Consider the following 12468-nt stretch of genomic DNA (forward strand, 5'->3'; position numbering starts at 1 on the left):
GAAACACAAATGCACACACATACAGAGGTTGCCTTTCAAAGCTTGACACACACACACACTCAGTCACAATCACACACTGGTTGCCCCTCAAAGTTTGAAAAAATGCACTCTATGACTTGCTTATACATTTTTAACACTCTCATGCTTTGAGTCAATCTGTGCCTGCATCTCTGTAAAGTGTTTGCGAAGGCTATGGATTATCTAAGTGCAAAACCATTTGTGTTGCTGTTCTTGAAGTAGTAGAAGTAGTAGTATAATATATATATTTACTTTTGAAATAAAAAAAACAAACATATTTTGTCTTCTAGAAAGTATCTCTTTTAGTGCCCTTGGCTGTTGGAGGGGGGGCGTTGATGGCAAAGCTACGTCCCTAGCCAGCTGTATTGTCTTGCTTTGATGAATGATGCCAAAACAGAGAGATAATGTACCACAATGCACCTCAATGCTATCTTGAAAATATCTGTGTCTGAACAATGCAGGGTGAATCTCTGCATTATTTTTTGGCGAAACATCCAGCTTTGATAGGTCAACAGGGACTGAAGACAAGAGGAGGATGTCTGCATTGCTGATGAAAATGGCAGCTGAATCGGGGTAATCTACTTGGGGAATATGCACCAGAATGGAGCATACTGGCACAGCTGCGGGTGTGACAGCGGCCCGTTGTGTTTATCTGCCGTTTCTCGCCATCCCAATTAAGTGTCCCCATTCCTCATCCTCTCCCTGCAGGCCTCTTCCTCAATCACCACTTTTTTTACATCTTTACTTTTTTTAACATTTATTTATGGGGCTTGTGCCTTTATAGTGGAGATTTACAGGAAATGAGCTCGAGTAGGAGTAGGATTGGGAAACGACTGGGGTTTGGCATCGAACATGGGTCACCGTGGGCGCTTATAGTAGATATGAACGGGCCACTTCCGCCTCCCTTCAGTCTTTCCTGCGTTTGTTTTTATTTGTTTTGCTCTATTTGTTTTTCACTTTTATTGTCCACCTTTCCCTTTATCCCTCTTTTTCCTCCCATTTTTCATCCTCTGTAGACTCGCCCGCTTGTTATGATTCAAACTTTCCTCTCCTAGTTCTGCCATCTTTGACCCCTGCACTATTGACCTCTGTGTCAACTTACCTTGCTTACTTTACTTTAGGACTTCACTTTCTCAGAAAGTTCCTCACTCTCCCATCTACTGTCGGAGTTTTCATCATTATCATTCAACACCGGCAATCCCACAATGCCCCTGCGTGTCCGTTTTTCCAGACGTTCCAGACATGGTGGGCGGCTGAAAACAACAGCCCAGAGAAAAACATAATTCCCGGTACCCACCTCCCCGAACAAACACGCTCCCTTTAAAGGCAATAAATAAATAAATATATAACCACACAAAACTGATGAACCTGGCAAGCTGTTGTTCTTCAATGCTGTCTCTAGCTTTACCATCTGTTGTGGTGATGACCTAACCTGAAAGTGTTTGTGTGTGTATGTGTTTTGATGGGGTGCTGTGTGTAAGAGTGTGTATGAGTGTGTGTGTGTGTGTGTGTGTGAATCAGAGAGAGAGGGGGCGGGGGAGAGAGAAGATGGGAGTCTCTGTGTGCAAGAGAGAGAAAGGCAGTGGGTGTGTGGGTGAGTACTGTGTGTGTGTGAAAGAACACCAAGTTGCTCAGAACCAGGAAGTCCCACTGTGCATAATCAGTGGCCAGAGAAACACACAAATATTTAAGGAAGTGAGCGTGGGTAGACACACACACACACACAAACAATAAACACACACAGGCAGACATTTGCAGCAAACAACAAACCATATGGAGCAGTCACGCTGGCACAAACATACTTACTCACACACACACTAAAACAGAGACCGAATCTGTGGTTCGGTCTCGGAGAGAAATTGAGAGAGAAAGACATGAGTGCATTAGACACTTCTCAGTTCATGTGAGGTCTTGCACTTCATTGCTTGCAAACACACACACACACCTACACCTCATCGCCCTTTGACTCCAAATCCCCTCCAGATGGGTCCTGGTGTCTGATGGCACACGCAGCACCTTTCCCGTGGAATCACACACACAAAGACCATACACCTGGCTACCTATGTGCACACGCTCTCACATGTACACAAACTGCATCTGTCTCTACACACAGTACACAAACACACACACACTCTACATACAATATACTGTACATCTGCACACACATATGCACACAATCACACATACACTAAACTTCTTACCTTAATTATTTCCAAAAACAATTCAGTTAATGTTTAAAGTGAAGGATTCCTTTCTCGACTGGCTGACACCCACCCCCGCCCTTTCTGGTTTTGTTCTTTTTTGCCTTTACCATTTTGGGGCCGGCGAGGCCCACTTCATCAGACACACTTCCCCTGCCAGAGGCCAATCATTTCCCTGCTATTAGGAGGACATATTAGCAGGCTCTGCTCTTAATTGATTAAGCACCAGAGGAGCGTTCCTAGGGAAACAATCTGTATTATAGAGAAAGAAAGAGGGAGAGAGAAGAAAAAGAAAGGGAGAGAAGGAGGGAGAGAAGAAAAGGAGGGAGAAAGAAAGAGATGAAGAGAACAGAGAGAGGAATAGAAAGATGAAATAATGAGAAATTACACTCATTGAGGGTAGTAAGAAGATTGCGTTAGCAGGGTAACCATGGTTATGACTTTTTGAATGGCTTTCCGCTGGATGACTTGTGCGTCAGTGTAGAGCAATACCACATGCTCACAACTGTTATGCAGCAAGGTCATACTTTTGCATTCTTGCCACAAAATACGTCAATTCACCGGAGCTCAACTAACACAACACCAATATATACCAACATGCCCTCAGGTACAATGTAGTTTTATGTTTTCACCATATTCAGATGTCATATATAATCACAGCTTTACAACAGAGAAAAATGCCAGAATTGAAACGTTTTAGAAATAGAATGGTGGAGACGTCTTTATGAAAGAACTGAATGGAAAGGTCTCTTTGAGTGTATGAACAGCATAATTTATTTCGTCAAGGGGAAAAGAGATGTACAAGAAGCCAAGGAAGACTGCCGAACTCTCTCATCGACTCTTAATGCTGTTAATGGACAAGGAGCTGTATGCGTAAGTGACTCCCTCACTGATGCCACCAACGCTTGAAAAAACACTGACTTAACTTAAATGCTGGGCAAAGTGCCAAGTCTAAATTATTGACTAAAACTTGCTTAATAACTGCAAAATCTATTTGCCATGAGACAGATCCTAAATTCAAACATTGGTGGGTCAGCTAAAAGCTGTCTAACGCCACATGACGCCATTAGTTCATGCACGACAACTTTGCTCATAGACTGATTTTGCACTTTGCCAAGCATTTAAATTAGGGCCCATTGGATAAAACCCTTAAAAACGAAGAATGCTCACTTCCCCACTTTTTCCCCTGACCTGACAGTACTTTAAATGTTTGTGCATACATCTGTGGCATAGCAAGGCATTTCAGATCATCTGTGTTCAGGGTTCGTCCAAATACATACGCTGACCACTGAACACAGCCGAGTGGGGCTGCGTGTACGGGCATCTTCACTGGCACAACAGGTGACTTCTCAAGGGTCAAAGGTCAAAGTTGACATGCAGTCCCACACTAAGCCTCCATTGGCAGTGACGAAGCGTGCAACATTCCACATTCTCTCACAGTTTGATGATGGCAGAGTAAAAATTACTTGGAAGAAAATAATACATTTATAATACATATTTATAGTTCAATATATGGTTAGATAGAAGACAGACGTGTAGGTCTGTCGTTGTTGGGTATAGAGGGGCGATCTCTTCAGTGACTAATAAGCTACAGAAGGATGAAGCTAAATTTAACAGCTATAAAAGGAATGTTGTGGAATTACAGGTTGTAGCTGGATAGGAGACAGGTAATTGAAGGTTTAGAAAAGAAAGTTAAACTGTACAATTGTGTTTCACATGAAAAAAAAAAACAACAACAAAAACAACAACAAAAAACAAGTATCCTTTTGGAGAGACAAACAAAAATTAAAATCAGAAGAGAGAGTAAGAAGATGTAAGAAAGTAAGTAGGGTCTCATTGCATCTTTTTTCCTCCGACACGGTCTGTCATGAGAGTTCAGAAAGAGGAAAGTTGGCCATGGTGATGGTCTAGCACCTGTGGATGAGTTCATAGCTTCGGCTACCTGCTCATTCTCTCTCTCTCTCTCTCTCTCTCTCTCTCTCTCTCTTTCTCTCTCTCTCTGAAGAATATAGTGTGCTTTAAAAAGTTCTGTGGTTTAAAAGAGGTCTTTGCTCTTCTTCAACTTCAGCTGTTTCCAGTTAGGAAGAGCATTGAACTCTTCTCGCGTGAGCTCCAACAGCGTCTGGAAAAAAAAAACACAAGAAGAAAGACAAGGTGTTAGCCACACAAACACACGGTGATATTGGCCATAAAAATACATCCTTTAACTAAAAGTAACAGCACTGTCAGACATAATACTACTTGTGCACACAAATGCACACAAGCAGAAGCACCTGTGTGTGTGTGTGTGTGTGTGTGTGTGTGTGTGTGTACTGACATACATGAGCAGACACATTCGACCGGCACACACACTGCACACAAACGACCCTAGATGAAAACATACTGTATGGGTGTGTGCACAGTGCACAAACACACACGTGCGTGTGCGCACGCACACACACACAAAAATATAGTTGCTAGGAATGATTTTCTGCTCAATGGAGCCAGCTACAGTGTGAAAGGCCATTTCTCCGTAAGATATGACCTTACCAATCACAGCAAACTGAGCAAGTGCTGCTCTTCATGACAACGCATCAGATTGCTCGTACTTAGCAAGACATTCAGTCTTGTGCCGTTTCTAAACCTCAACAAGCTCTCTCTCTCATTCTCACCTGGCCACGGGGCTTATTTGATGGTCTGCCATCATCCCAGATGCAGACATCGGGATATAAATGACAATTCTTGAGTGCATTAAAGCTCAAAATGCTGTCCCTAAGCAATTCTAGACTTTAACAGGTGTAGTTCCAATCTGTTTTATTTCAAGCACTGCAATTGTTTTGGTGCTATTTAGATGACAAGTCTAGGCTTTGAAATGGCCTGTGTTTAACTAGATGTCTTCCATTTCAGCCTACAGTATATACTTTTCTTCTCTCTTTCTTTGTCTCTCTCCTTGCTGCTCTTCTCTGGCTTTGTGACATTACGTCTTTCCATGATCTATCCAATATAGCTGCTGGGGTGGTGGTTCATAAATACCACACGTGTACACCTGTCTCTTCCTATGTACTTTGATAGAGAGCATGGCCACAGTCAGTCTGTGTGTGTGTGTGTGTGTTTGTGTATGTGTGTGTGTGTATGAAAATGACAAAGGGAGGACACATACTGTGTTTGTGTGTGTGTGTTTGTGTTTTTGTGTGTGTGTGTGTGTGTGTGTGTGTGTGTGTGTGTGTGTGTGTGTGTGTGTAAGAGAATGACTGAGTAGACATATTTGTGTGTGTGTGTGTGTGTGTGTGTGGGTACCTTGAAGTCCTTGTCGGACAGGTATATCTCCAGGTGTAGGGGGTCGACTCCCTCGGGCAGGGGTTTGGAGGTGAGCTCCTCTATTGAGTACTGCCTCTTGGAGAGACGAGACAGCGCGTCCTGCACCAGGATCACCTTGTTACGCACACCCTCGTCCTGACCAAACACATCAGAAAAAATCAGAGAAACATTAGGACATTCACACACTTATTATACACTGACAAACCACGGACGCACACCCTCGTTCTGACCAAACACATCAGAGAAACATTAGAAACATCAGGACATAAACACACAAACACACACACTTATTATACAATGACAAACCACAGACATAGAAAGACACAAATTAACACACTCAAACATACACTTATTATTACATACAGAGAGAGAGAGAGAGAGAGAGAGAGAGAGAGAGAGAGAGAGAGACATCAACACACACATACACACACTCACACAGTGCATTCACATTCAACAAATTATACTGTGATCATATGAGTTCATGTGATCATTTTCCGGCATAAATAATGTTGACTGTGATTGCACTGATGATACTAAACCCACGCACAATATGAGTCTCATGAATAATTGCTATATAATTAAGTGTCAAAGGTCAAACACACACACACACACACACACACACACACACACACACACACACACACACACACACACACACACACACACACACGTCATGATGGCTATGATGAAATGTAAGTAACAGATGCTGCCACAAGCCCCAAGGCGAAAATCAAGGCTACATCGCAAACGCTCCAAACTTTAGGAGATTCATTTATATTGCAGGCCGTCAAATAAACGGTGCACAGATGATACAAAAACACATAAATAAGCCGTTAAAGTAATTACCCCCTGAGCTCATCATCTGTATGCGTGCATAATTAGTTCATCTAAACTTGACTCCAACTCAAAGTTCATCGACTCTGAATCAAACTTCTCTTGCCACAGGCCACTCATTTACCATCTTTTAGCAGGAAATATGACCATATTATTGATAATCTGCCTAATGATACAGCAAATTATAATTATTATTCTGAAGCCAACTACGCCATCATACTTAGAGACACACAATTAGATTAGTGACTATTATAGTTATACGGTTTTAGTTTTTGAGTATTTAAGAGTGTGTCCATGAGAGGACCAGGCGGGGGTGATACATGCTACGTCACCGATTTTGATAAAACTTGGACAGTTTGAAGGGTCCACCTAAAAACACAAAAAGCCAAAATAGTACAAAAGTTGAAACAACCCACGGGGAGTTAGGCCCCCGTCCTTGTTTTAGGCCAAAAAAACCTCAAAAAAAGGCCCAAAATTGCATAAAATGTTGACATCCCTCCTGCTGTCAGATTTAAACACAGCAAAGTAACAACCCATGCCATCAAAGGTGCATCCAAGGTTAGTTTAAAACTGGAGTTACAAGGCGTAAGGTGTGACGGGTGTCAGTCCAGGACTGCACATATCCACTACGTCACATGCCTTTTGGCGAATACCCAAAAAATAGCAATATTCAGACCTGAATATCTCCGATGAGCAACCTCCTTTTTTCAAAATTCTTTCTTCACATGAAAGGGCCATCTGTGGACTTTATAAATCAAAAGAAAAATGCTCTGCCTTTTTATTATTTTTGTCGCTGTAACCGCCTAAATAGTGTGATCCAGCCAGTGATTTCAAATACATATCTATTTCAATGATTGGTTGAAACATAATGTTTAGGTCATTTATAGTGGACAAATGGAAATATATATTATCATCAATCATGTCTACTGATCAATTCCAAGCTAGATTTAATGTCCTGAGTGCAATATATTCCTTAAGGTAGCTCAAAATGACATCATTGGGTGACATACACCAGTATACCCGTAGGTCAAATATTTGCAAATGTGATATCGCCAACATATCTCAGGGCTAGAAACAGTTACTTGGATTCAAATAATAACTTGTAACATTTTGGTAGCCAAAGGTCAAAGTCACTGTGACCTTATGGATATCCCTTTGTGGTGGATAAATCTAAAAAAATCCCTGACACATTTTCATTTGTGATACAAATATGTATTTTGACTCACAGATAACAAATATTTGAATCTGGTGGTCAAAGGTCGAGGTCAAGGACCTTGCATTCTTGAAAAAATGATATATCATAAATGTCTGTAGGGATTTTTTTTCCAAATTTGGTACAAATATTCACTTGTCTTCATCATTCATCGTGACCTCCAGAAGGCTCAACAGTGGTATCTGCCATCTCAGACCCAGCTCCCTCCACACTCATGATAGGTTGTCTACCAACCAATACACATCTTTTGGTAATTTGTCTTCTTTGCTATGGCCGAGCAAACTGCAATCGCTTGATACGGGCACCCACAAATACCAACAAATTATTCAGTTAATCATCTTTTTTGCTGTGGCCATTTATGATCCCATCAGCAACTATACAACAAACAAAACACCAACCCTTAATGAGGGCACCAAGAAGTACCACCAAAGTCTTTGGTCATTCCTCTTCTTTGCTCCCACAGTTTCTGATCCAATCAGTAACATAAACAGACCAAATGTAAGCCCTTGATGTGGGCACCCACAAATACCAACACATTCTTCAGTCAATCCTCTTCATTGCTGTGGTGGTTTATTATCTGATCATTAACATGCAAGCCTTTGATGCAGACACCAACAAATACCAACAAATATTTAGATACCAACTACCAACCAATGTCACAAATTCTTCAGTCATTCCTGTTTGTTGCTATGGCCATTTATGATCCGATCAGCAACATACCAACATACCAAGCAATATCATAAATTCTCCAGTCATTCCTCTTCATTACTGTGGACACTTATGACCTGATCAACAACATACACAGCCGACACACAAGCCCAACAACTACCACTCCAGAAACACAGCAGCAGCGTCTCAGTCAATTCAGGTTACAACATGACCCCAAATAGCATGTGAGTGCCATAGCCATTGGCTTGCCTTTTCAGCAGCCTCCGATATTTGTTACAGCTCCTTTCAGTGACCGTCCTCAAAAAAAGTCTAACAGAAGTTTTGTGGCTGATTATATTTGGGTGGTGAAAAGTTAATATTACTGTGACCTCACAAGAAAAACTATTTTACTATTCACTAAAAAATATTAACTTGAACATGATATCCTGGAAACACAGAGTATTGTTATTATTGTTATTATGACATGAAAATAGCCTTGTTATATTTCATGTGTTTTAACATGGAAAAATGTTAATCTAGCTTGACATTACTCCATTATCACTGTTCCATTAGCCCAACGCAGCAGACAGGAGTTAAAGTGGGAGGAACACAGTTCCGCCACCTCGGATAATTCAATAATAAATATATTCTTTCATACCAACGATACAGCGTGATGATATTGTTAAAATAAATAGGTTAATTTACGCGTGTACAGAGGTGACCAAGAAGCTATCAATTCTTGTCCAAAAAGTATTGCTACACCACGATACTCAATATGTTGTCCAACGGTGAGTCATTTTTCCCCGTTGCACCGACACTGGATTTTTGGGTTCCCCCACCTGCCAAATCCCACTTTACCACTGGTCATATGGCATGCAATGGAAACAGATTTACAAGTAATGTACATTATCAGGTTTTCAATGTTTCAGACATGTTTCCTTGTAGGACCCTAACATGAAGCTACTGTAGGTGGTTATACCATGTCAGAGTCTCTGCTTTAAAACAACTTGTACTAATAAGCAGGGTCTACAGACATGTTTTTACAATAGATGGACATCGAGGTACAGTCGGCTACAAAACAAGTAAAGCCCAGGAGAGCACTGACTAACTTGCTATATATACGAACACTCAATACCCAAATTAACCATCATGTCCTTGTCCATGGGGGCAGCCGTGGCCTACTGGTTAGTGCTTCGATCTTGTAACCGAAGGGTTGCCGGTTCGAACCGCGACCAGTAGGCATGGCTGAAGTGCACTTGAGCAAGGCACCTAACCCCTCACTGCTCCCCGAGTGCCGCTGTGGCAGGCAGCTCACTGAGTCGGGATTAGTGTGTGCTTCACCTCACTGTGTGTTCACTGTGTGCTGTGTGTGTCACTAATTCACTAATTCGCGGATTGGGATAAATGCAGAGACCAAATTTCCCCTCGCGGGATCAAAAGAGTATACAGTATATACTTATATACTTGTTTGTAAAAACGGATGTCCACAGATCCAAGTAAACCAGCATTCTCTTTAGAAGGTTTTTAAAAAATATCTTTGTGGGCTAAAACACTGTTTACATGTGGACGAAAGACCCAAACATAAAATATCGTGTTATGTGTGTACAGGGCCTAAGTTGTGCTAAATTTGAAATAACTCCCTCAAGGTGTTTCCAGGATATTGTGTTCAAGGTGTAAAAATACAGTAATACCCATGTTTTTTTTTTGAGGTCACAGTAACATTGACCACTCAAATCAAATCAGTTCATCTTTGAGTATAAGTGACTGTGTGTGCCGAATTTGAAAGAAAAAAAAAACTTCCTATAGGCATTCCTCACAAGAATGTGAGTTCACAATGACCTTGAACTATGACCTTTTACCATCAAATTCAATCTAATTTGTTATCTGTGAGTGAAAAGCCCTTTCCAAAGCGAGCTACACTCTCTCCCTAGCCACTTGCACTCCTAACCAAGTGTTAAAGGAACACGCCAACATTTTGGGAAATTATCTTACTGTTTCTGCCAGAGTTAGATAAGATGATACATACCCTTCTCGTCTCTGTGCGTCCAGTACCTCAGTCTGAAGCACCCACTAAGGTGAGCAGTTCCAACTAGCCTATAGCACCCAAAAGTGATAAAAGTGATAAAAGAACTCCAACATTTTCCTTTACATGGGGAACTTGATTTAGCTGTAAGGGTGATTCCCACCTGAGTGCACACCGCAACTGAGGGGAGTGGGTAGGGATTGGTTTCAGAAAGGGCCAGTGTGAATGTTTGTATCACATTTGGAATTATGTCAGGGATTTTTAGAGGTTTATTCACCACAATGGGATGTACATAAGGTCACAGTGACCTTGACCTTTGACTATCAAAATCTTACAAGTTATTGTTTGAGTCCATGTGACTGTTTTTAGCCCTGAGATATGTTGGGGATATCACATTTGCAAAAATTAGACCTACGGGTATACTGGTGTATGTCACCCGATGATGTCATTTTGAGCTACCTTAAGGAAAATATTACACTCAGGACATTAAATGTAGCTTGGATTTGATCAGCAGACATGATTGATGATAATATATCTCCATTTGTCCACCATAAATAACCTAAGCATTATTTTTCAACCAATCATTGAAGAAGATATGTATTTGAAATCACTGGTTGGATCACACTATTTAGGCGGTTACCACGAAAAAAATAATAAAAAGGCAGAGCATTTTTCTTTTGATTTATGAAGTCCACTGATCGCCCTTTCATGTGTAGAAAGAATTTTGAAAAAAGGAGGTTGCTCAACGGAGATATTCAGGTCTGAATATTGCTATTTTTGGGTATTAAGCCAAAAGCATGTGACATAGTGGACATGTGCAGTCCTGGACTGACACCCGTCACACCTTACGCCTTGTACCTCCAGTTTTAAACTAACCTTGGATGCACCTTTGATGGCATGGATTGTAACTTTGCTGTGTTCAAATCTGCCAGCAGGAGGGATGTCAACATTTTGCCCTTTTTTGAGGTTTTTTGGCCTAAAACAAGGAAGGCCTAACTCCCACTGGGTTGCTTTAAATTTTGTACTATTTTGGCTTTTTGAGTTTTTAGGTGGACCCTTTAAACTGGCCAGGTTTCATCAAAATCAGTGACGTAGCATGTATCACCCCCGCCTGGTCCTCTCATGGACACACTCTTTTCACTCAAGTGACTATTGTGTAGAATGTAATGAACATGTTTTGAATATGCCAAACGTGCTATGAATTATGTCCAAACATGTGTGAGTGTGTGAGTCAGTGTGTGTGTGTGTGAGTGAATGAGTGAGTGTGTGTGTGTGTGTGATGATACCTGCACTTTGATGCTAGGGTCTCGCTCCCAGTAAGGGAAGATGTTTGTAAACGTGCGCGGCTCAGCACCAGCAAGAATCAGATAGGCCTGGGGCGGTCGCTTGGAGTTCTTTTCTGTAAACACAAACACACACACACACACACAAACAAAGTCAGTGAGTGAGTGATGTTGCTTTGACTTCTGAAAGTAGCTTATGTTCCATAAGGACATTACTTATTACTTTAGCTGCAAGGATTGCTCAATATGACAAAAGTCAAAACCCACTGCTCCCCCCTAGTGGCTACATTGGGAATGACCACAGTGATTGAACCACAGCCAAGCAACTGCATCTGTTTCTCTCCTTATTTGCTCGTTGGATGTTAGAACACAGATACATTCACCCAAACCGCTCTAACAGCAGTTCTTATTTACCCAAGAGACAGATCCTATCCAACTCTGCACAGTCTCAGTATACAGTATGACAGGCAGTAGCTACTAGTTTCATGTATAATCAAGCAATCCATTGATTATTTCTGACCGTATGATACCCATGTTTTACAGACAATTAATTGATTTAATTGATTATAAATGAGACTTGACATTTATGCAGTGTGAGGCCAGATGGTCATTCAGGCACTACGATGGATTCCACCTGATAAAAAGATCTTCAGGCTTCACACCTTTCATTGGCTAATTCAGGTGAACCAAATGCTAAGCCGCTCAGTCCTTTAACAGCAGATCAAGAGGGTTAACATCAGCAGGATCTCCATTCCGCTTGACCGCATATTATTAAGTGTAAAACCTTATGACCCCATAGGTGACCTTTGACCCCATCAGTGAGTGTGGGCGACATCTGACCTTTGCAGTAGCGCAGCGTGGTCTCCATGGCGCACTTGCGCTCGGCGTCCCAGCGGATCTTAGCGGAGCCAGTGCACTCCTCATCGTCCAGCTTCGGGCCCTGCCACAGGT

At 41.6% G+C, this 12468-nt stretch overlaps 1 protein-coding gene across 1 annotated transcript in view; it reads right to left on the reverse strand.

Annotated features, from left to right (window-relative positions):
- Nucleotides 1–2969: 2969 nt before the first annotated feature.
- svild (supervillin d) overlaps nt 2970–12468 on the reverse strand; it is a 67967-nt gene continuing 58468 nt past the window's right edge. The window contains exons 27-30 of the mRNA XM_048232903.1: nt 12358–12468; nt 11521–11633; nt 5496–5651; nt 2970–4341 (exon numbers count right to left, since the gene is read on the reverse strand). The exon at nt 12358–12468 is cut by the window's right edge and continues 33 nt beyond it. Of these exons, the coding sequence (XP_048088860.1) occupies nt 4255–4341; nt 5496–5651; nt 11521–11633; nt 12358–12468 (467 nt within the window). The 3' untranslated portion in view covers nt 2970–4254. The remainder of the gene's footprint in view (nt 4342–5495; nt 5652–11520; nt 11634–12357) is intronic.

The sequence above is a fragment of the Alosa alosa genome, chromosome 22 (assembly GCF_017589495.1).
Source record: "Alosa alosa isolate M-15738 ecotype Scorff River chromosome 22, AALO_Geno_1.1, whole genome shotgun sequence".
Lineage (NCBI taxonomy): Eukaryota > Metazoa > Chordata > Actinopteri > Clupeiformes > Clupeidae > Alosa > Alosa alosa.